Source organism: Staurois parvus, unplaced genomic scaffold (assembly GCF_062004578.1).
Source record: "Staurois parvus isolate SC_StPar_1 unplaced genomic scaffold, SC_StPar_1.0 ptg000244l, whole genome shotgun sequence".
Classification (NCBI taxonomy): Eukaryota; Metazoa; Chordata; class Amphibia; order Anura; family Ranidae; genus Staurois; species Staurois parvus.
Genome location: NW_028318040.1, coordinates 8,076,616 through 8,102,629, shown reverse-complemented (window position 1 = coordinate 8,102,629; position 26,014 = coordinate 8,076,616). Strand labels below are relative to the sequence as shown.

The window sequence follows — 26,014 nt, the reverse complement described above, 5'->3', positions numbered from 1 at the left end:
CATTTATTATTTTTTTTACCCTGCAGCCTGTAAATGTCCGCAGATCGCAGGTGCAATGCCAGGATCCTGCAGACTCTCAGTCAGCTATCCGCATGTACCTCCTGCAGGAGCAGTTACTGAATAGCAGGAAGAATCAATGACATACGAGAGCGCTCAACAGCACCCTCGCAGTTCATTGAGAGCCACAAGCCTGCTGCAATGGCAGACGGTACTTGTGGTTCATTCATTCACAAGAAACTGTGAATGAAGTGACTGTGTGGGTGGAGCCCCGCAGGGCTGTGCTGTCTTTAAATTGTAACAGCGGGTGCGTGCGGGGAGGGAGCATTCTCCTGCCCACTGTTATCATGAGGAGGGATCGGAGGGTGCAGGCAGGTGCTTTTTGGTAACATGTTACACCCTAAATAGGGATATAATAGGTAATATGTTACTAAAAGTGAACTTATCCTTTAATATTGTCTACATACAAGAGGCATGTGTATTCTTACTGAAATCTTGTTGTCTTTTGTTAATTTCTTCCAAACTTGCAGTAATTCATCATGGAACAACTCTGCTGCTCTTTGCAAGAAATTCCTGTAATAAAGGGCAATCCCTGCTGCACTCTCTTATTGGTTAAGATGACTGGTCTTGAATCCGTCCTTGTAGTTTAATGTAGTGGGACCAAATCCTCTGTCCCCACACTCTTCCCTGTTCTCTGCATAGGGTATGTACAGCTTGGTGATGATGTCACTGCTACTTTTACAAGGTAAAATCTGGGTTTATACCCTTTAAGGCTATTGGAAAATATATTTGCATAAAAGTTTTATCACCTGGATTTCAACTTTAAGTGTGGATTTTATTACCAGTTAGTACACAATTAAGAACTAAAATTCACCAGACACTGTGGTAGCCTAGCTTACCAGTATTAAACAGTTTCAAGGATGTATAGTGGGCTCTCAGTAAATATAAAATTGAGTCAATCATTCAGTCATATGAAGCGAGCTTTGTATAACCAAGTCCAAAATACCTCTCTATTGCTCTCCTTCAGTGGGTTCCACATCCCTCTCTTATTTAGTCATAACCCTACTGTTATACGTTTTAAAGAGTAACTCCACTTTTGGTTGGAAAATAAATATTCCACTGTGGGTGATCAATGTACATTGCAGGAATTTTAACAAATGTTGTTGCAGATTCCTACCTTTTGGTATTCTGAAGAAATAGCAGTTTGTTTGTCTGTGTCCATATATAAAACAAATTTAATGGGAATTTATTATTACCAATCAGCTGGTGCACTCACAGGGTTCTAATGAGGAAATGGCAGGATCTCCGATTTCCCTTTGGGAGCATCTCATCAAAAATGGCATTTTTGTTGCAAGGGATGCCCAAAATCTTGCATCTTAGTGCAAACATCTAGAAGAATCAGTAAGCCAATCACACAAGCAGGAAATTAAATTTCTGGTTGGATTTCTGTACACCATCTGTGTACTGAATGCCTCCAGGTTGCCATATTGCATTGAATTTTACTGACAATTATAGCTCTGCAGATTGAAAGGAATTACAATATGTTTAGCAATTGTATGTACTGTTTTTTATTTTATTTGCTATTTTTTCCCCACTAAACTGGAGTTACCCATTAAGGTACTCTGAAAATAGCAAAGTAACAATTTGATAAAAACCTTTTGTTGGTCATGGTACTCTGCACAAGATCAAAGATAGGAGTAGGGATTAGATCCTCATTTATTTGGGCTTTTTTTACATGCTTAAAGTGGAAGTATTCATAACTTAACTCCAGTGCTGCGGTGTCTTGGAGTGCTCCACCAGACACTGTCATCTTCAGTCAAGCAGCTTCTGGGATCTCTGGCTGCTCGTTTTAATTGGCTGAGGTGAGGTGAGGTGACATCAATTCTTAGATCCATCATCAATCATAACGAATGATTACCCGACGACAAAAACACCACAACACATACAGACAATCCTCTCCCACTGGACTCTCACCATAACTGAAATCATGATCATATGTGGTCAAAGACATCACTCCAGATAACTTACAAACAAAAGCCAGAAGGGGCAGGGCTGCAAGTTTTTTTTTTTTTTAATGTCACTTTAGTACATCCTACATGTGTGTCACTTCGTGTGCAGGTTTAATACTTCTCCCAAGCATGTTATTTAAAGGAATTGTGTGTCTTTATTGTTGCCTTTTAGCAACTATAAAAAGACTCGCTCTCCATTGAATGGATTTTTTGTCTTTATTTTTTATTGGTACATGTCCCTAATTGCAGTGCCTAGATACCTGTGCCCTTTTGTAACCAAAAGCTTGCAAATTAGCCTTGAAAAAGCCAAAAGAAAAATTACAAAATTCAGCTCCAATAAGACTTTAGTGGGGTTCGAGCATTACATCTAGCGCTTGTAAGTTTCAGGCTTGGTTTGTGAACCATTCTGTGAACTGGAGCCAGATCATTTAGCTAATCACTAGTCAGTACAAGTAAAGATAGGGGGGGCGTATTCCTTACTTGAGCTTTGTCTCAGAACATCCTTATCACAGGTAAAATGTTGAGCTGAAAATATTTAGTGAGATCAGAAATACTTTGAAAGAAAAGGTATTCAAAGAATCTGTACAGTAAGTGGTATTGGGCATATCAGCATCACAGTTATTAATTGAATTCTCATCCAGTGCATGCCCATCTAGTCTCTCTGAATGGTCGGTGAGCAGTTCAATCAAGAACCGGTATATTTGTAATAAAGTGAGTGTGAAATAAAGCAAATTATGAAATAAAGCAAATTAAATTATTTTGCCAGTGTGTGGACTTATTTGCCTTGCTTAGTTGTTGCATCTTTGGCCTTATCTGAATGCTTCAGTGGTCATTGGTGCAGGCCCACAGAGGCACCTTCTTGGCCTGAGTCTGGCGTTTCCTCACTGTTCTTTTAGGTCATGGCTGTCTTGTAAGTGACTCACTGGGGTCCCAAACTTGTGTAGGAGAGGACCAATGTGTATGCTACTGCTCCAGGTGGATCCACCACACAGTCCCTTTCACCTCCTCTGTATTCAGGTACAAGCACCACTCATCCAGTCATGTGGAACAAAACAATAGGACCCAAAGGGCTGCACACTTGAAAACTGCATCCACTTTATTTATAATCTTAAAAATGCCATATACAACAACAGTGGAGATTTTGGGAGCAAGGAAACACAGTCAACACTTTTCGTGCTGCTAGCACTTATTCGTGAATAACTGCTAGCAGCGTGAAAGGCATTGACTGTGTATCCTTGCTCCCATGGTGTCTACTGTTGCTGTAAATGGCATTTTAAAGATGATCAATAAAGTGTTCAGAAGCTTCTTAGGACTCATTTGACACCTTATAGCCTTACGACTTTCGAATGCATATGAAGGTCACGTCCACACTCCACGGGTATAATCTCCTTGATATACTGTTTGTCTACTCCAGGAAGTTCCCAATGTGCTCCTTTCAGCAACACTGGGAAAGCTAACAAGTGGTGGAGCTGGTACCAGAGGATTGGCAGATGATGCTCCAAGCTACTTTTAAGAGTTCAAGAAATGTAACCACTCTGAAAAATACTCACAAGGTTATATACTGCTGGTATTACACACCAGTTGAATGGCCGTATAGTTCCTCAACATCGAATTGTGTCTGCGGGTGTTCCCAGCCAGAGACAATGGCCCACATCAGGTGCTACTGCCCTATGGTGGCTAGGCTATGGATCCTGGTTTATGCACTATTACGAACATTACTTCATTTTGACATAAAGAGGAAATCTTGTGACGCTCTCCTTTTTAAACCTATAGAGTCTTTATTCCGAGTGGAATGCAAACGCACCTTTTTATTGCAACTAAGCTCACTATACTGAAAGCCTGGAAAAACTCTTGCACTCAGGTTTGAGGCAGTGAAAGATTACATGAACCATGGTATGGTCAATAAGAGATTAACATCCATACTGTCTATTTCACATGACCAGTTTCTGTGTGTTTGGCAACCCTGGATATCCTATGCTCACCCCTCTTGCTTTGACCATGAGTTATTGACATCATGATATTTCTGGGTGCACTGTCCTGCAAGACCACTAATCGACTTTTTTATTTTTTGTTACTCTAATTTTTCTTGGTTTTCCTTTTTATTCAGCACTTCTAGCCCCCCTCCTTTTTCACAAGCGGGGTCTTCTGTAGCCCCCTCTCTTGTATACTTCAGCTGACTGATTCTCCTCCAGTCCAGTGGCTGTAACTCAATGCTCCTCACAATTTTGGGGTTAGGCCTCTTCTAATCTCCTTTCCATTCTACTGACAATTATGTTATCTTTAAGAATATCTGAATATTACTTTAATACTCTGGATCAGTTTGACTATTCCAAGAATTTACTTGTAATTTCCCCTTATTCCACTGTATTTTGGTGCTGTACTTTCAGGCATGTTTTACACTTTGGATCATTGACTCTGTTAGTTGGCTCTGTATGACTGTGCTATTTGTCAATAAAGATCATCAATAAATAGATGTAGTCTTCAAGTGTGCAGCCTTTTGGATCCTATTTGTTCCATATTGCGTAGGAAAGGATAGGGGTGTAGGCAGGCGGAAATATCAGATAAGTAGAGCCAGGGAAATGATAGCTAGAGGATCTATGTCAGGAGGTCTGTGAGATGTGTCTTCTCAAAAGTCTGACTTCTTATGCAAACGTACGTTTCCTTTCACAGTTATAACACTTGTTCTATTCTTTAAAGTATATCTAAAGCCAAACATTTTTCAGTTTTAGGATAGACTAAGGATTAGTTAAATCCTATCATTTTTTTTAAGATGAGTGAAAGCCAGTGCACCAGGTTCATATCCAGAAATGTACTGACGTTCCATGTCCCCCCTTACTCAAGGTAGGAGATAGAGGGCACCTTTGCATTTCTGAAAGGTTTTATGTTTGACATAGGACTTCTGAGAAATTCCAGATGTCACCCTGGTATTCAAGAGTTCACTCATCTTGGATTTATACAGTACCTAAGTTTGCTGTGCAGTCAGTGCTAAATTCAAAAGTAAGGGGTCAGTACAGTGCAAAATATTTTTTTTCTGGGGGGGGGGGATCTAAATCTTGTTGAGAAATTTTCCCATCATTTCCTATACCTGCAGCACAACAGAAAGAGGAAATCTCCCCAAAGTGGAGGGAACTTTTCTTCTGTCACTAGAAGAGGTATCCCACTTATGAATATTTCCATTCTACTGCGCTCACATTACCACCAGCAATGTGGTCTGTAAAAACAGATCACTTACAGTAAAGAGCAGAGCTGACTGTCAAGATTTTAAAAAAGCTATTGCTATTGCAACTGTCAGCTTGTGAACATCCTCTTAACAGTCTAACCATATTATTTACTAGTAAAAAAAAAAAAAAAGGGTAATAATTATTATTAGCCTTATAAATGTTATTTTCAACTCTGTTGGCTATCACGCTATTATATATTTATGAGGCATAGTTGTTATAGCTCAGCAAAAAAATACTTTTTTTTTTTGCCAAAAAGGACTATTTGGAAGGACCCTTGAAACAAAATGGGAAGCTGCAACAGAAACATGGATGTTAACACTTTGGGTTCGTTCACACTTGACTGTTTTACCAACGCTTGCCAAACGCCCCTATAGCGTTTGGCAAGCGTTGGTCCGGCGTTTGTGGAGCGTTTTTTAACGCTCGGCAAACGCTCCGCAAACGCCGCATGCGCGGTTTAGCGGCGGTTGCTAGGTGTTTGCCAAGCATTAATAACACCCCACAAACGCCTATAATGCAGTTTGAGTGGTGTTACCACTCCGCAAACGCCCCGCAACCGCACCGCAAACGCCGGCCGGGCGTTTACGGAGCGGCACCATAGACAAGAATAGGAGGCTTCAACGCCTCCGGACGACGCAACGCGACGCAAACGCTCCCGTTAGAACAGCACCATGTGCTGTAATGTGCAGAATTGGCAGAGGCGTTTGGGAAGCGGTAAAAACGCTTCCCAAACGCCTCTCTGCCGCCTTCACACAGCGCTAGTGTGAACTTAGCCTTTCTTGTCTTAATGGTGTTTAAGAAGTTGATTTAAACAAATTTACTACACAAGGAGGATCTATCCATGTTACAGTCTCGTTGCACTTGGCACTTAATGATCTACATCTGGATGCTTTGAACATCTCCAAGTATGGGAACTGCACACTTATATTTGGCTATTTAACAGGTAAAGCTGCCGGCTTTTGTAAGGCACTCATGTGAGTTAATACACCAAGAGCTGGGACTGCGAAGAAAACGATCCTACATATTTCTCACAGGGCTGGTTTGCTTTAACAGGATTTATCTAAAATTCCCATTCTAAGTGTCTCCAATTAATGACCTAATGAAAAGATAGCGGAAGGCTCAATGCAACATTACATGGCCAATAGTACAAGCCATTGACCATATTTGCACAAACACAGCATAAAATAAAAGTATTCCCAGTGCACTTACAGATGTGTAAAACAGGTTTCTTTACATGTGCTTCTTGGTACATTCCAAGATTAAGAGCCAGAAGAATAAGTGTAAGTCTTACCTTTATTATTGTATACATCTAGATAATTTGGTGCTGAAAATATTGTAATTAGGGAGGGGAAGCCTGTTGTTTGGCTTTTTCTATACATACGATACCTGTGAAAAGATACAAAGATATAATTATATTTTTAACATCTAAGGAATCTACTGGAGAAGATCCTCTCCTAAAAATGTATGAAATATTCTAACTTTAAAGAAAATATTTTACTCATTTATATGTTACATCTATATTCCAGGCATATAGATAAAAACACAACTGAAGTGTGTATATAAGAGCTGTTTTACCTTCTAAAGAATTTGTATTTCCAGGCATCTACAAAGACCTGCCAGATAATACAACCAGGCTGCTGACCTGACCTCTCTTCTGAAATAAATAAAACTTGGTCATCTCCTTGCCCTCAGCCTTTGATTGGCCAACGACTGAGCATATATATATATATATATATATATATATATATATATATATATATATATATATATATATTGAATATACATTTATTTTACCCCAAAACATTACTCTACCTGTATAAATCAAGAGAATACAGCACATTGTGATGCCTGCAAGTACATGTCTATTTGAAGCCAGTTCACTGTATGAAGAGTCTCTGTTTGGGCTACTATAGACTTGATGGATTCCCACCCGATACCACTCTCTTCTTTGCAGTGGCTTCCCTCTACTCATCGACCTTCATCCCTTAGTCCGACGCTGACGCTAACGCTCCGTCTTTGGGATTCTATTAAATATTTCGCTGGTCTCATCTCTGCTCACCTACCATTACTACATTTGCTACATAACCCATTATTCCCCCTGGGTCGTGATAATCCTGGACAGTTTGCTTGGTGGCAAGCACATGGCTTCCATGATCTACATTCGATGCTATCTCCCACTCGAATACTCACCTTTGAAACTCTGCGCTCCTCTCATGATATCCCACTGTGGGAACATTATGGCTATCTTCAAATCCGCCACTTTATCAATACATTAATACAGACGCACTCGGGACCCTACTGGTTGTCCCCCTTTGAAAATCATTGTAGACATAGACCCCATGCTCCGGGCTTAATTTCTCTGGTCTATTCTTCTATTACTTCTTCTAGAACTCCCCCGGTCCGTTCTTATCATCAGCGTTGGCAGTCGGAACTCGGGGGCACTCTGGATCAACAGGATTGGTGGACCATGACCCAAGCGTTATCTAAATGCTCTAGGAATGTTATCATACTAGAAAATGCTTATAAGGTTCTTTATAGATGGTATTACACACCTGCTCGTCTGGCTCGTTTTATCCCTACATATTCCCCGACTTGTTTTCGGGGCTGTCAACAAATGGGTACTATTGTCCATATTTGGTGGACTTGTCCTAAGGTTTGCAGATTGTGGATCAGAGTTTATGCCCTTCTCTGTACTATGTTTCACAGAGACATTAAGCGCAACCCGAATGAAGAGCTTTTATTTAAACCATTAGTGGGCCTACTTCGTCCCGAACGGCAGCTGGCATCACACCTGTTTATGGCTACCAAGCTGACGATCGCAAGGGCTAGGAAGACTCCCCTCCTCAGCTTCAAAGCTGTCAAAAGCCGGATGAACTTCATAATGGTCAATGAAAAACTGACGGCTATACTGTTAGACTCCCACACAAAATTCCTGCAGACATGGTGTCCCTGGCTTGATATAGCCCAACCATCGAGATTCAACCAGTCCCTTTTGTCGATATAAAATTTACATATCAGTTTATTTTTCTTTTTTTTTTCTCTGCTGCGATCCCCCTGGAGCCCTTTTTGTTTTCGTCTCCTTCCTCTTCGTTCCTCTCTTTCCTTTTGTCTAGTCTGTTTTCATGCTATGTGTACTGATTGTGATTATTGCTTTGAGTGCCGCACCAGCAATACTATATCCTTATGCTGGACTCCATCGGGAGCCCTGTGTGTGGAATGCCCATTTTTATTCAGAGAGGTTCCATCTCATATCATCTCCGCTTTCTATATGTTGATAAAGTGACAATTTTTCTTTAGAGTTTATATTCTCATTGGTCTATAAACGTTTCCCATTTTTGCAACTTATTGTTTTCTCCCCCTTTTTTTTTTCCCCTCATTCTGTACTCGGTACTTAAGTATGCTGTTTATTTCTATGTCTCTCCATCAGTACGTATTCTGTAATATTCATAGAATACCTTGTATGTTTTATTCCTGTTGGTCAATGTATCTGTTTTTGACTGATTCACTGCTCCTATCTATTCTATAATAAAATTCTTTGTAAAAGAAGAGTCTCTGCTTATGTCAGAGATCTCTGAGCCCCATACTTCCACCATTCCACTGTCAATTCACTGCTGGCCACAGAGGCTTCAGCATTTTACAACTGAATGGCTGGGAGTGAGGCTTAGGGTCTCCTTTGCAATAGAGTAGATATTGCTATCTGTTTTCTTGTAAACTCTACAGTGAAAGTCATGTGGTGTGAATTCTACAATGCCCCACAATGCTCTCCCTGTTTAATGCAGCAAAGAGAGATCCATGGTTGGAGGAACCCCAACTCTGACAAGTCACATGACCAGACTCTCCTCCTAGGCTTTTTTTCCCACCAAACTTTGTATAAGTTCCTAACCAGTTTGGGATTCACAGTGCCAAGAGCATGCAATACACAGTTGTTTCTAATTACCATACCACAAGCATTGTTACCAACAATTAAGACATTTGTGAAAAACAATTATCTAAACAATATAGAATGATCAGAGTTGACGTAATCAAAGATAAATGTCTCAAAATTAAAGTTCCTGATTTTCTAAATGGCCTTTTGTGATGTTATGGACAAAAGGAAAATAGACTAATGTAGAGGAGCCAATGGTGTAGTGTGTCAAAATAAGGATAATTTTATTAAAACAAGATAAGTTAAAATGCAATCACATGGGGGGCTGGAGAGAGGACACAAATCAGAGCAGCTTTGCAAGTAGTCAAAGTCCTCTGTGTAAAGCTCAACTCTGGCCAGGGGGAGTGTTGACAGCCTCTGATGGCAGGAGGAGCCACTGTGAACACAAGGGAAGCTGATGCTGCCAACCAAGGTTCCTCCCATAGGAGTGTTTTCACACTGGTAGCTAGTGTTGTGCAAGGATGCGCTTCTGGGAATTCCTTCCTTTCATCAGCCTCTGGATGGCTGATGAAGGTATGTTAAAGCAAGAATATTTAATAAATTTATCCTTGCTCTGAAATACTACACAATAAGCTCCTCTGCACAGCTCTCTTTTGCCTTTACATATACCTGGAGTGCTCTGCCTTACCTAGCTGCAACAGACTAGTGCCTTAGACTACTTCGGTCATTACTGATTATATTTGACTATGTTTTGACAGCACCTATATTTGATTATGATTTGACAACTCTTTTACTATCTTATTATTTTTTATTATCCAATTTTTTCCCCTGATTATATAATTTCTGTGTTAAAGGTTTGATTGATCAAACTATGTCTGCTTAGTGTTTTAGGCCTTCTGATTTCTACAGGTCAGATCACATTAAGCTGCTTCGCAAACCGCACACTAATTATCTTCTTGGTCTGTATCATATCTTTATTTTGGCATGTGTAAGAGTCTTTCTTTGAATTCAGTTAATGGGCATATCATCTGCTCTAGATAGTTAGAGCTGGGTTAATCGCATAAAGTGTGTGTTTTTTTTTCTTTTTATGATTCTATAGTCTTTATTTCTATTTTTTTAAGTAGTGCAATTTGGTTGTTTAATCTGTTCAAATGGAATAAATTTAGGAGCCTTAGTATATTACTGATCAGAGACAGAAGGTAAAAGAAACAAGCTGTAGCCAAATATGGTGGCAAGTTTCTAGAAGAAAAAAAAAAAATCTTACCCAGCATCTTGGGCTTCATGAGCTCGAAGTATAGATAACAAGTTATTGTGCTGAAGGAATTCACAGACAGCTGGATAGCTTTTAAAAGAAAACAAATACAGTTATTAGGATGCAGCATTCTAAATGCCATCTTAATTAACATCACCCGTTTTGTTATTTAGAAAAATGTGAAATCAATCCAACAATTATGTGATTTCATTGAAACCAAGAAAGTGATTTTTGCTAAACACATTATATGCTGGTTTGTCTCTTGCAGTATTATCACCATTAATCACCATCATCCCTAAGAATAACCAATTAAATCCAAGACAAGATTCAAACATTTTTATTCCATCTGTCCACCTGATGAGCCACCCGGACTGTGAAATTTCCACATACAAGGTTCTATTTTTTAAGCAGAGAATGTGACTTTCACAAAGATTCACTTGTGGAATCAGTAACTTTCATTTAATACTCTTGGACCTGGATGGTTTTCCACCAGAGAATGTTTGTGAATGTCAACAGATAATAAATAAATATCACATACTGATTAAGAATCAGTTAATAAAATGTGGCCATTTATCAATGTTTCCAAACAATATTTCGAGGTGAAATATGTTTCTGCACCCGCAACCATCCGCAGCCCAAATCCAAAAACCTCTGGGTGACGGATGCTTTGAAGATCCAGGATTTGGATATTTATTTTTCACTTTTCATACTGGTGGATGAAATGTTGCACTTTGATTGCATGAAGTCTTCTAATGCTGCACTACAAGATCCCTCTTTTTATCTTGTTGCTGTGTGAGAAGTGTTTGTGGCTGTGTATGAAGTGTTTGTGGCTGCAGTGTACTTGAGGCACAGAGAGATCCATCCATCCTGTGAACTGTGATACATGCATTGTCTGCCTCTATTTGAGAGGCTGCAGCTATGCGCCTGCAAAGCACTAAACCCCCGATCAGCAGATCACGGGTGCTATGCAGTGCTCTTGCAGACAGTCTGTGTAAGCTGTCTGCTCGCACCTTGTACAGTCAGGCAGTTACACAATGACAGGAAGACTCAATGAACTACCTACAGCGCTCAACAGCACCCTGGTAGTCCATTGAGAACTGAAAGCCGACAGCTGCAAAGGCCATCGGTACTTGTAGTTTTCACATTGACAGGACTCCTAAATTGCTTTAGGAGTTTTTCCTAAATTGTGACAGAGAGCGTGGGAAGAAGATCCCCTGTTTGCTGTCGAAAAGGGGGGAGCAAGGAGATGCAGGGGCAGCTGTATTATGTCTCATTGTTTTTTACTTTTCATACTGGTGAAGGATATGTTGCACTTTGATTGATTTTAGAATGAAGTCTTCTAATGCTGCACTATGAGAGCCCTCTTTTTATCTTGTCCTGCATGCTTGTGATGATACTGAGTGGCAATTAACCAACAAGGCAAGGAGATAACAGATGAGCTGCTGTGTGGGATGTGTTTGTGGATCAGACTGCAAGGACCTGGAGTGCAAAGCAGTGGAAGAATGACTGAGGTGTACCATCTATGTCCATGGAAAATTAGATCATAATGTTCTTGCAAGGGATCCAGAATCCTAGAAAGGGCTAGAATCCTGAATATTGATACTGACAGCTTGTAGGCCAAGGAAATCTACATAAACATAAGCATTATAAGATGATGCCATCAATCAGGCATAGCAGGCAGGGCTGTCAGGTCTAAGCCTGCTTTGTTTACACGGTATTCCCAAAGCCACAAGGAACAGGGGAGTGCAAGCAGGAAGAGTAACGAACATAAGACTAAGCAAGACAGTGAAGTTATAAACACTGGAACCCAGTTGCCAGAACAACCAAAACACAAAGATCAAGGTGACAGAAGCAATAATTGTCTGAAGCATGAAGTTCACCATCATCACTGGTGACAGCAGTGCCAGCATGGAGAAGATTTAATTGGAAAATAAAGACAATACCGGGGTTTGTCTAGAAGGACCAAAAGTCTAGGACAAGGTCCAACATGAGAGTGTGTCTGGGATGGGGGCAGAGATTTATGCCAAATAGGATGGTTCTGTACAGGTTGGTAACCCATCTGGGAGTAACAGTTCAACCAGTACCTAAGGGACTGCTGGAGGGTGAAGAAATGGCAAAAGCACACATACAGTAGATTCACTGGATGGGGGAGGTAACCCTCTCGGTCTGCCAAGGGCCACTCAAATCAGGAAAATCCAAGCCGAGGGGGATCGCAGGGGGGGTTGAAGAGAGTGGAAGGTGTTCCCATTCCTAGCAGATGAACTCATTAAATGTGCTTGCAGATATGCTGCAGGAAGGTTTGGGGCAGTGCAGTGGTATTCCCTGTACATCTTGCCGTGGTAACCAAACAGTCCTTCAAATGAAGGGTGTCCCGAAAGATGAGATGAGCTATGGTTTGACTAAGCGTCATGATGAGGTCATCTTGGGGAGAACAACTTTCAACCTTATATGGTCATACCACAAAGAGGCCTGTTGCTGTAGCCAAAGCCATTGGGCTATCAACATCTACAGAAGTGGGGGATAGGTGCGCAGGCCACAAAACTGACAACTGTAGAAGCTGGTTAAGTTTTTGCATGAAATCCTCCATGACAGAAGAAGTAGCCTCTGTTGTGACATAGTTGGCAACAGGCACCTCAGGAAGATCCTCAACCAAGGCAAGCATCTTAAATATCAAAGAACAGAAGTTCAGAGTGAACAGGGGACACTCAGAGCTACAGTAAAATTGCACACAGCTAGCCAAGTCTTTAGAGGTGCAGGGCTTAGTTTAGGCAAACATCTTTAGGAGCACCTCAACCCCATTTAAGTCTACAATTACACCTCTGCAAAGTTTAGGGGGCATTAGAACTCATATGAGCCACACCCAAGGGGTACTTATAAATGCAGAGTAGGTGTTGGTACAAGCACAAGAACTCAGATGGAGGCAGAAGCATTCTAGCTGTGGTATGAGTATTACTGTTGACAGCGAGATGAGGTTCAGAAGGACAGCTGCATCATCAATCTAAGGGAGGCCTCATGCTTCGAAGAGCAGAAAGGAAGTATCATTTATAATCTAGAAAGGCAGGAAAAAGAGAAAAAGCACACATGTGAATGTGTCCCTTTTTAAGAAAAGTAACATCAGCTGTGATAGGGAGAGTCTTTTGAATGTAGAAAAATCTCAGTGAAGATTGGAAACAGCAGAGCTGAAGTTAACACATCCAAACTCTTTGCCAAACTGGGCAGAATGGTTAGAGAAGAGGTTATAGCCCTTAGGGGCTGGCTTTCATTGTTTTGTGCCTAGTGTCCAACAGGTGGCACTTAAGCCCTCAGTACATAAATGTAAAATGCCATGTCCTTCAAAGGACGATAAAGAAATTAAGGTTAAAATTAAATAATCTACAGCAAGGATCAGTTAAAATGTATATCTTCCTTCCATCTTTCTCTATCCCCAAGTGTACCTAAAAGAAATCTGTTTTCCTTTGTATAGCAGGCACTTTCAGGTGCCTCCATGCTGGAAGGCTTTTCCTGTATAGCATTTAAAGATCTCCAGATACTGGGAAAAATACAAATAGCACTCAGTTTCTGACAGCTCCTGCCTCCCACACTCTATCACTGGCACAGGTCTGTGGTAAGCAGCCTCACTAATACTAAAATTCTATGGGCACAGTAAACAGAAGTGAGCAGACACAGCTGCTGTCCAAAAAAACTCTAGCTGCATATCAGAGTGCCCCTGTGGGATCCCAGAGTGCTCCAAATATAAATCAGTCCAGTGCTCAGGAAATGTGCTTGCTATCCAGCATTAACCAGAGTTTCCTTTTTATAATCACTAATACACTTTAGACTTTCAAACAAAGTCAAGACCAATAAATTAGAATTTCACTGGTGGGAGGCAATGGAATCCTGCTGCAGGTGTGCTTGGGAATTTCTTTCCTGCATCTATAGCAGGGATTTCCAAACTGTCATAATAACATATAAAGGAGGTGACGTAGATTAGTAGAATGTAGAATTGCTTGAAAGACAGATTGAAACAATGAGTCGGGTAGGCAATTTCAAATGTGTACATCTCAAGATTTAACTTTCAAGTTTTGCTAGAGTGCATTTGTAGATGTTTATTTACCAATTGAATTTGAGCATGCTATGTATCTAATTTAGATAAAACTCTGCTTAGAAGAGTTCTTTAAAGTTCATTCCGTTCAAGTTGACATCTCTTGTATAATAAGTAGATCAAAGTGTTGGGAGAGAGCTTACAGAAAAATATATAAAAGCTTTCACATGAAAGCATGTATTAAAGCTTTCTAAATTAAAGCTTCAAATGCAAATTGAAATAGAATTCTAAACACAACTGTTTACAATGGACCTTTTTACTTCATCATTGCCAAGTTCGCTAAATTCTTATCATGTAGTGTTAGAACAGCAGGTAACTTGGATAGCACAGAACTGAGCTACACACACCGTTTTTATTGGCTCTATTGTAGCAGAATAATATCTAGAAAACAGTCAAACTGATACTTATGTAACCTTACAAACAACAGATTTTTAAGTGCTTGGTAGACAAACTGATCTCCTTCAACCACGCTGCAATTTTATTTATTTGGGAAAAAGTCATTAGAATAATTGCCTCCCTAGACGTGAATAGAACAGGTGATTACTTCCTCTCTCATGACTGGGAATCTGGTTCTTTCTTTTTTCTTTCTTTGCATATCTATACCCAAGAACAAAAAACATAATATATTGCATCTAACCAGTCCCTGGATGTGGTGGCTGCATTATTTTTTTAGGTTTCCTTTCCCTCAGTTCTCACTTGGTGATCCGGCTAGTTTCATACTTTTGGTCCTAGGGTTACTACGCCCACTTTTAAACGACACTTGCAAAATCATCTGCCTATTTGTAGCTCTTAGTAATGCCGAGAGAGCAGAGGTCAGGAGTAAGTAGCACAGAGATAGTAGGTCAGTTTGTGATAATTTCAGAGAATGCAGAGGTCAGGTTAGGAGGCCGCAGGTAAATAGGTAAAGTTACAGTATATTTAAAATATATTAGACCTTGTCCTTAGGCTTGGTGTTGGCTCACTGGTTGCACCTGGTTTCCTCCACATAAAAGTCTGGCATCTGTTCATCACCCTCCCCCTTCCTGCCATGCAGTAAAAAAAAAAAAGCCTGGGAGGGTGCGGTGACCTGTAGTCATATACATTTCTAGTCTTAGGGTAACAATATTGCTGCTCCATAGGTTAGGTTTGTTCCACCTCTGAAGAAGTGCGTGCGCACGAAACGCGTCAGATGGGACCCAGGACGCCGTTGACACTAAGCCGCCGGTGCCACGAGGAGGCCCGGCGGCCATTTTGACATCCAAAAGGGTCAGTGTGTTTGCTCATACTTGGCTATTCAATTGTATTCTGCACCTGTGTTGTTCTTAATAAAAGTTTTAATTACTACACTATGAGTGCTCCCCTATGTCTCCTGTGAGGAGCTTTTTCCATCCTTGTAGCCCTGGGGATTCCTGTGCCAGTTCCTTTGGAGGCTTACCTAGATCGTTACTGCTCTGACCTGCTGAATTACTTCTCACCACATGAGGGCGTAGGATTTCCATTCTTCCCAGCCATATACCTGACCAGACTCAAGTGGAGAGAGGATCTTCAGGATATATATATACATACGCGCATTACCTATGCGCGTTCTGGTTAGTGCGAAATTCTACCATTTACACTGGGAAACAAGGAGCACTGTTTTTCACCGGACTGTGTTTATTATCATTATTTTCTCACTTTTTAAGAGCGCTGCATTTCTTTTATTTCTGTAGTCATATACATTTCTGGTCTTAGGGTAACAATATTGCTGCTCCATAGGTTAGGTTTACTGTCCATCTCCCCCTTCCTGGTCAAACAGAAAGACAGCTGAAGCCATCCTGATGCTGTCTCCTGGGCACCCAGCAGGGTAGTTAACCTTGCAGGGTTCAGATTCCAACTCAATAGGGGTGCTGTATGTTAGTCTAAAATGGCAACTGGTTGTTGCCTATGTGCAGGTGGCTCCACCACTGGTGGTTTGGACTCACACTCACACAGTACTACAGTTGGGTTTGGCTTTTGTGCACTGTAATGTTTACTCTACACTGCCAGACAGATACCCAGGAAGCTCATTTTCCTGGGGACAGACTCCGTAAAACGGAGATGGATAGTAAACCTAATCTATGGAGCAGCAACATTGTTACCCTAAGACTAGAAATGTATATGACTACAGATCACCGCACCCTCCCAGGCTTTTTTTTACTGCAAGGCAGTCTGAAATGGCACCTGGCTGTTGCCCATATGTAGGTGGCTGCACCACTGCTGGTTTGGACTGACACTCACACAGTACTACTGTTGGGTTTGGCTTTTGTTCACTGCAAAGTTTACTCTACACTGCCAGGTTGATACCCGGGATGACCATTTCCCTGGGGACAGACAGCATGAAATGGAGATGGACAGTATAACTAATCTATGGAGCAGCAGCATTGTTACCCTAAGAGTGGAAATGTATAAGACTACAGATCACCTCCCCCTCCTAGGCTTTATATTTACATTTGTCCAGGATGCAAACGTAGTGGTTCTTTCATAATCTGCTCCATCAGCATGCAACTTGAGCAGTCTAAAAAGCACTGTTACTGATATTCAAATTTTGATTTTGTCAAAAACAGCAGCTAAGCTCTCATCCTTTCCCCTAGGCAACTTCCATGGTGGCTGAACTGTGCCACCTGCTACTTACGGTTGCCACCTCATCCCTTTAAAACTGAACACATATTAATTAAATAAGTTCTGAAGCTAATTTAATGCTTACATGGTACTAGGTGGGTTTAATTACCACCTTAATCAGCTACAGAACCTGTGTAATTAATATTTGTTTGCTTTTAAAGGGATGAGGTGGCAACAGTACTGCTACTGTCCTGCAAAAATCAGTGACACAGTGACTGTCATATGATGGTGTATGTAGCTAATGTTTGGGCTTTATTTAAAAAATTAGTTTCACCTTATCTGTTGTGGAAGAGGTAAAATGGTGGCAACCAATGGAGGAAAAAACTGGGTCTTAGGGGAAAGATTGGAGCAGAGTTTTTGTTTCTGCTTTTGCACTTGTAAGTCAGTTATAAGGTGCGGGCATCTAAGACCTCAATTTTAGAAATACACCATCACATTTTAATTGAGTGATCCTTAATATTACAGTGGGGTCTACAAATCAAGATTGGCACCATTAAAGGTCAACAGTCACCCCTAGCCTAGGTCTAGAGTAGATGAAAGGAAGGTTTTGATTACTAGCCAGGTGGAAATTTTCTGGTTGATAGTTGATTGCCAAGTAAAAATTGCCAGTGATTAGATGTTGTTTGCAACCCCAGCATTTCCGGAGATGATTAGGCAGCTTATGTATAAGCAAACAATTATAACATGGGCACAACAAAAGTTTGCCACATAGTGTTCACCATTCTGCAAATGTTAAGTTAATAAATACTGAACCATTTTTACTGCACAAAAGGGAACAAGAACAATCCTTTCACAGTAGAAGCATATAGAATGTAACACCAAAAATGGAAACTGTTGACAACTCTCAGTACATTTTTTTAATTTTTTTTTAAACTTTAACAATTATCAAGACCCAAAAATCTACAATAGTAAAAAATCCACATTTAAAATAAAATGTTTTCCTGCAGTTACAACTTTGTGCAATACTGTCAATAAATGCACAAAGTGCCATGTTTTAGCTAGAGGGCAGTATTACCTAACATGTCTTCCACTAGCCAGCTTATATAAATCACAGGCTAGGCTGCTACAGCCGTTTGGAAGACATTCATACCTTATCATTCCTATATCTTCAGAACCAAAGGACATGCTTTACATCCTAGGTCAGCCTGAAGAAAGGTTGTTCCCTCATACCAGACAGTACAGATTGTTGGTAAAGCAGCACAAATTAAACACTATTAACAGGAGTAAGCACTAGTAATGTCAAATCAACAGAAACGTACTAATTATGCAGTGAGAGGGCCTTGCTTAAAGTAGAACTTCCATGAAAAATGATGGTCCACTTCCCTGGCAGCCCCTGCCACCCAAACAAAAAACCTTTAATAATACAAATACTCACCTTGTTCCCAGGTTTGGGAGGGACGGTTGACTTTGCCATGCCTTACTACTGCCTCCTGGATTAGCTGGACACTCAAACTCCTGTGAGAATGCGTCCCAGTCCTTTGCAGGAATATATTCTTAAATGGATGTTGGGTAGCCAGGTGGAAACAGTGAGGAGCAGTGATGTCGCCTGCACTTTCTGGAAACCAGGACTGAGGGGAGTAGTTTTTTATGTTATTTTTTGTGAGATCTTTAGTGTAAAACATTTTTATTCACATCTTATTTGTTTGGGTGGGGAGCAGCTGGCATGGAAGACCCACTTCCAATTCCTATTAAACCATTCCTGTTAGAATGAATCAGGTAGACCCTCCCACCATAACAACTGTTGGTGCATTTTTATGATCTCATAGACAACATCTGAGACATAATCTTACTATGAGTACCCAGTATTAAAGGTGAATACTTACTCCATTAAATCAGACTGGATTCACACGGCTGTGGTGCGTTACTTACTCACATGTGTTATGTTGTACATGAACATGGCTGAGGTCAGATAGCCCATTCATTTTGAATGGGCTGACAATGCAATTTACACAGGTTTTTGCGCAACTGGACCTTTTTTGTTTTTTTTTTTGCAAAGCAGTAAACAACTAAGTATAGAGGGTTCACATTTGTGTGCTGTGGTACACTAAATGCAGGTCAGTTGTGGTATGTTGAGATTGTAGAACCTCAAAATGAGCTTGGAGCAGCTAGCACCAATAGCCTCCTTCTTATATGGATGGATTTAAAGTAGAATTAAATTTTAAGGACCCCAGGACTCTTGTCATAAATAGTAGAAAAAGATTGACTGCGGACATAGTACAGGAGATGACCAGAGACTGCGGACATAGTACAGGAGATGACCAGAGACTGCGGACATAGTACAGGAGATGACTAGAGACTGCGGACATACTACAGGAGATGACCAGGGACTGCGGACATAGTACAGGAGATGACCAGGGACTGCGGACATAGTACAGGAGATGACTAGAGACTGCGGGCATACTACAGGACATGACCAGAGACTGCGGACATAGTACAATAGATGACCAGAGACTGCGGACATAGTACAGTAGATGACCAGAGACTGCGGACATAGTACAGTAGATGACCAGAGACTGCGGACATAGTACAGTAGATGACCAGAGACTGCGGACATAGTACAGGAGATGACCAGAGACTGCAGATATAGTACAGGCGATGACCAGAGACTGCAGACCTTTGGCAAGCTGATGGGGGGGGAGGAGTGGGTACCTGAATTTGACAGGTGCCAGCTTTCAATTCCGCTGCGATCGCCTAGGCGATCGGAAGCGGAAGTTGTCCTCCCTCTCCGTAGTCTTATGAGACATGTGACAGGTCCCAGAAGTCTACGGGACCATTCACAAAGCGCAGCACTTCTCGCACACGCGCAGTGGGCACCCAGCTGTGAAGGACCTACCTGCCGCTGCCACAGAAGAGCAGAGCGGCTGGCACCCGGTATTCTAACATGGCGGTGGCAACGACGGGGGTAAATACCAGGCCGGCCGCTCCATAAGACGCACAGACATTTCCCCCCATATTTTTTGGGGAAAAAAGTGCGTCTTATGGAACAAAAAATACAGTACATGCGAGGGATCGGCCCTGGATGCAGACTGCTTAAACTGAGTTTGGGTGCATTCACAGGTGTGAAGTTTGGCTTTTCTATGTTACCAGAATTCTTTGCAGCTTTATTAGACAGGAAAGAGCTAAATCAGGGGTGCGCAACCTTTTGAAGAGCGAGGTCCACTTTTTTATTTTGAATAGCACAATTAACATTTTCCTACCGCAGCCGCTGAATGCTGGCAGGAAGGAGAGAAGGAGAAGCCAGATTTCAGTGGTTACAGGAGGAAAATAGAGATGATCAGTTCCTATCCAAGTGTGAAATACTACACCAGTGGTTGAGAGATTTGGTAAAAACAAGTCTCAACTATGGGGTTTAACAAATCTCCAAACCGCAAACGTAAATGGGCCCTTACTGTCCTGAACCCCCTAGAAAGCTGCTTTCACACTGATGTACTGCAGTTTTCCCGCATCTCGGGTGCAGTGCAGTGCACCTGCAGCTGTTCTGTGGGTTACCTGTGCTTTGCCATAGACTTATATTATATCCTGTACACCAAACCTGCATTCAGGCTCGATGCTCTCTTATGCTCTGAGATGGTGGGTCGGCAAGCCCAGATGGAAATCAATGGGTTGGCAACCCCGAACATGCGTTTCCCTGGTTTGAAGTTGAGGGCCACATCAGAGGGCCCCAAGGGTCCCATGTGACCCACAGGTTGAGCACCCCTGATCTAAATGGTTACAGCTTGGTGCCAAGTTGGGGGTATGAAGGGTTCAGAAAATCAGTGTGTATTGCTTGAATAAAATGTATCTCAACATTAGAAAGCTTTTTTTGCTGCCAAAAAAGAATATCTACAAATCATCAAGGAATTCCCAATTAACAAAATAGAAAGGAGAACTCCTTATGAAGTCATCAAGCAGCAGTCTATTGTTTGTGATCTTCCCGTGACTAGTTAACCCAGTTTTCCTTGTCTGGCTGCTGGGTGGCCCTTTTCTGCACCCGAAATGAAAACACATTTATTAAGTGACTCAGCTCTGAAAACTTTGCAAATCAGGTTAAACCCTGAGAGAAGAAAAGTGTTTTCTTCAAAGCAAACAAGCAAATTAGGAGAGACATCTTCTTTTATAAGTGCCAGGAACAAAGGGAAAGGCAACAGTGTATGTTCTCTTGATCAAAAGAAATGGCTTAAAAATGTTAAATAAAATACATATCAGTACAGTCAGATAAAGCACTGACCTCATTATAATTTATGTGATAATAATTTATCCAATGGCTTTTAGGTTATTATATTAGCGCATACAAGGTGACGTCTGCTTTAGACAGATGACCACAGTTATCCAGCTGTCAGTAGACTTTTGCACTGATTAGAAGATAGAAAAAAAAATCTTACCAAAACCTTTTAGCTAGCAGTGTTAAATCATTAGCCCCTTTCCAGAACTTTCCATTCCTATGGATTCCTGTGTACACCATAAGTAGATGCTCAACCAAAGGAACTAATGAATCAAGCAATTAAGCGTGTGCAGTAAAACATATGACCTAGTCAGCCATATTTTCTTCCTCTATAATCTATTCTAGTACATTTCAACCCGATCTTGTTCATTAAAAGTGTCCTGCTCCTGGCCAATTTTCTAAAAAGTTTGAAAAAAGACACAAGTCCATCTAGTTCAACTTGTAAATAAAAAATGAATAAATAAATTAAAAACCTCCATATACAGAGTCCCATATCCACAGTTGATCTAGAGGAAGGCAGAAAATACTCTTAAATCATAGTCCAATTTGCTCCACCAGGGAAAACAATTCCAACTGAACCCTTAAGGCAATCAGCTATTCCATGGATCTCCGGTGCTATTACTTGTAAATGTTAATAGCTGGTTATATTCTGCAAATTCAGGAATGCATTAAGCACTTATTTTTTTAAACAATTGACTGAGCAGGCCAGAATTAGTTCCTGAGGGAATCCATTGCATATATTTACAGCTCTTACTGAGAAACCTTTCTATATGCAGAGGTTAAACTCCTTTTACTCCAGTCTCAAAGAGTGCCCCCTGTACTTTGTAATGACCTTAAAGTAAATAACTTTGCACCAAGTTCATTAAATGGATCATTAATGTGTTTATACATTGTGATCATATCTGACTTAACCACTTGCCTACCAGGCACTTTTACCCCCTTCCAATTTTCAGCTTTCAGCGAGGTCACACTTTGAATGACAACTGCGCGGTCATGCAAAGCTGTACCCATCTGAAATTTTTAGCTAATTTTTTTTTTTTTTTACACACAAATAGATCTTTCTTTTGGTGGTATTTAATCACCACTGTTTTTTTTTTTAGATTGTGTGTACTATAAACGAAAAAAGACCGAAAATGTTGGAAAAAAAAAGGTTTTCTTTGTTTCTATTATAAAATTTTGCAAACAGGTAATTTTTCTCCTTCACTGATGTGTATTGATGAGGCTGCACCGATAGGCAGGACTGATGAGGCAGCTCTGATGGGCACTAATAGGCTGCACTGGTGGGAATTGATGAAGAGGCACTGATGAGGCTGCACTGTTGGGCACTAATGGGCAGCACTGTTGGGCACTGATGAGCACCACTGTTGGGCACTGATAAGTGCCCTGATTATCACTGTAGATCACTCCTTTCACAGTTGCCAGTCATCAGCAGTACTTTCCTCACGCTGTGACATTGTGAGGGAAGTACTGCCAATAACCAGCAAGTGTATTTACATGGTAATCAGCTGTAACTGGACACAGCTGGTCACATGGTAAAGGGCTGCTGTGATTGGCTCTTTGCTATGTCATTTGATCAGCTGTGTCCAAATGACCCAGCAATCACAGAGAGCACCAAGTGCGCACTGCTGGGGTCACGGTCTAGGAGGATGTCATATGACGTCCTCCCAGAACTGGATGACCGCGCTGTAGCCATCATTCGGCTATAGTGCAGTCAAGAAGAGGTTAAACAATTCTTCTCAAGGGAGAATACATTCAGTTTAGTTAATCCTCCTTGGTAGCCCCATGCCTTTTATTGATTTGTTTATCCTTCACTGCACCCTCTCCATTTCCCCAATATCCCTTTTGTGAACTGGTGCCCAAAACTGGGTTGCATATCCCAGGTGGATTGTTACTGATGCTTTGGACAGGGACATGATTATTTCTCTCTCTCCAGAGCTTACACCTCTTCTAGTACAAAGGGTGCAAAGGAGGGATCACCGCAACTGCGTACTGACCTTCTCTCATAATAAAAGGTATCAATAAGGCCAAGACACAAAAAAGCCAGTTGGCACCAGAGCTCCCTCCCCCACCAGGCAAACCCCTTGAGAGATGGAGAAGCTCCAGTGTAAAAGATGGTTTTTCACAGCAACATGTCAACTCCGGACAGAGGAAATATAATAACTTACAATGTTGCTGAGGGATCAACTTTTAAGATCTGAGGGCAATGTGTTTCCTGGTTCAGTGGGAGGAGCTCCATCTCTCAAGGGCTGCCCTGGAAGATGACTGGGGAAAGGATTTTGCTTGCTTTAGAAACTTAGCATTGCATGTTGTTATTAAAGTGGAAGTCCGTGCTAATCTAATACCTGCGCCCATTCTAGGTCCTATACTAACTAGCCTGTAGAGGAAAGATGCGTATACTTACCTATTTTGACGGTGGTCTGGTCATGTGATTGGCTCCCAGTGTCATCTTCAGGAGTGAGGCAGGAGTAACGATAATGGCTGCAATTCCTGAGCAGGGACATCACCCATAGGATTGGGGTATCCATTGTTAGCTGTCCATCCTCCTGAAGACAGCTGGGACCTGATTATGTGACCGGACCTGAGGTAAGTATAGACATCTTTCCTCTACAGGCTAGTTAGTACAGACCTTAGAATGGGGTGGGTGTAGCTTTAGAATTAGATTTAGATTTAGGTTTAAACTGAACTTCCACTTTAAATCTATCATTTAACGGAATACCCCCAGTTACATACCTCCTAGAATGTATGATGCATGCATTTTTTAAGCTACCAAATGCATAACGTTACATGTCAATGTTAAATTTAATTTTAAAACCAAGTTGCCCAATTACACTGTGCAGTCAGATCTGCCTGTAAGTTGGAGTCATTAGATCTTTGAGGACACGAGGGTGTAAGCCATGTGGTTTGGCTGTTTTGTTTATTTTTTTTGCTGGACCATATCAATTTTGAGCCATTGTGGTTCATTTGAGGTTATGGCAATAAAATTCCTCATTATGGACTCTACCATTTTCTTTCACAAAATTCTTATTGCAATTTTACCAAGGCCCCCCACTTCCCACTGCTTTCCTGGGCTCTCCCTTCCCACCTGGGGAGGCGGCGGTTCTGCTGGCCTACCATAGAGATGACCAAGGACTGGAATGTCCCTGATCATCACTATGGTCTAAGAAACCAGAAGCAACAAGTATTTTGTCATTTCTAGTTTTAGGCTAAAGTAATTAGGCCGTTACTGGCCTGTGAAAGCATCGGATCAAACCAATCTTTTAAGTTCAGAGGAGAGACCCCAAATCTCTTAGTAAAGAGAACCTGTCACTGCTCATGTTATCACAAGGGATGTAGCAATAAAGTTGCCAAAACAAAAAATTTAAAGAGACAGTGTAAAATTTTTTAGATAAATTAAAGAAAAATTCAAGTGGCTATGTCCTCTGGTGCTTGAGCACAAAGGTGAACACATACAGTTGCAAGAAAAAGTATGTGAGCCCCTTGGGATTACGTGGAGTTTTGCATGAATTGGGCATAAAATGTGCTCTGAACGTCATCTAAGTCACAACAATAGAAGAACACAGTCTGCTGAACATAATACTACACAAACATTAGATGTTGCCATGGTTTAATTGCACATAACATGTAAAGATTCACAGTGCAGGGAGGAAAAAGTATGTGAACCTTTGGACTTAATAACTGGTTGACCCTCCTTTGGCAGCAATAACCTAAACCAAACATTTCCTGTAGTTGCAGATCAGACCTGCACAACGATCTGGAGTAATTTTGGACCACTCCTCTTCACAAAACTGTTTCAGTGTAGCAATATTCTTGGGATGTCTGGTGTGAATCGCTCTCTTAAGGTCATGCCACAGCATTTCAATCAGGTTGAGGTCAGGACTCTGACTGGGCCACTCCAGAAGGCGTATTCTGTGCTGTTGCAGCCATTGTTTTGTTGAATTACTTGTATGCTTTGGGTCATTGTCCTGTTGCATCACCCATCCTCTGCAGAGCTTCAGTTGGCGGACAGATGGTCGTACGTTTTCCTGCAAAATGTCTTGATAAACTCTGGAATTCATTTTCCCATCAATGACAACAATCCGTCCAGGCCCTGAGGCAGCAAAGCAGCCCCAAACCATGATGCTCCCTCCGCCATGTTTTACAGTGGGGATGAGGTTTTGATGTTGGTGTGCTGTGCCTTTTTTTCTCCACACATAGTGTTGTGTGTTCTTCCCAAACAACTCAATTTTGGTTTCATCTGTCCACAGTATATTTTGCCAGTAGTGCTGTGGAACATCCAGGTGCTCTTTTGCAAACTTCAAACGTGCTGCAATATTCTTTTTGGACAGCAATGGCTTCCTCCGTGGTGTCCTCCCATGTACTCCATTCTTGTTTAATGTTTTACTTATTGTAGATGTGTCAACAAAAATGTTAGCATGTGCCAGAGATTTCTGTAGGTCTTTAGCTGACACTCTGGGATTCTTCTTTACCTCATGCAGCATTCTGTGCTGTGCTCTTGCAGTCATTTTTACAGGATGACCACGCCTAGGGAGAGTAGCAACAGTGCTAAACTTTCTACATTTGTAGACAGTCTGTCTTACCGTGAACACATGAACATCAAGGCTTTTGGAGATACTTTTGTAACCCTTTCCAGCTTCATGCAAGTCAACAATTCTTGATCGTAGGTCTTCTGAGAGCTCTTTTCTGCGAGGCATGGTTCACATCAGACAGTGCTTCTTGAAACCAATAAACCCAAAACAGGTGTGTGTTTTATAAGGACAGGACAGCTGTCAGCAGCA

General features: G+C 41.3%; 1 protein-coding gene across 4 annotated transcripts in view; it reads right to left on the bottom strand.

Annotated features, from left to right (window-relative positions):
• PPP3CA (protein phosphatase 3 catalytic subunit alpha) overlaps nucleotides 1–26,014 on the bottom strand; it is a 395,516-nt gene that overhangs the window by 61,644 nt on the left and 307,858 nt on the right. For all 4 annotated transcript variants that reach the window (XM_089680545.1, XM_089680547.1, XM_089680546.1 and 1 more), the window contains exons 7-8: nucleotides 10,354–10,431; nucleotides 6,516–6,610 (exon numbers count right to left, since the gene is read on the bottom strand). In XM_089680545.1, the coding sequence (XP_089536671.1) occupies nucleotides 6,516–6,610; nucleotides 10,354–10,431 (173 nt within the window). The remainder of the gene's footprint in view (nucleotides 1–6,515; nucleotides 6,611–10,353; nucleotides 10,432–26,014) is intronic.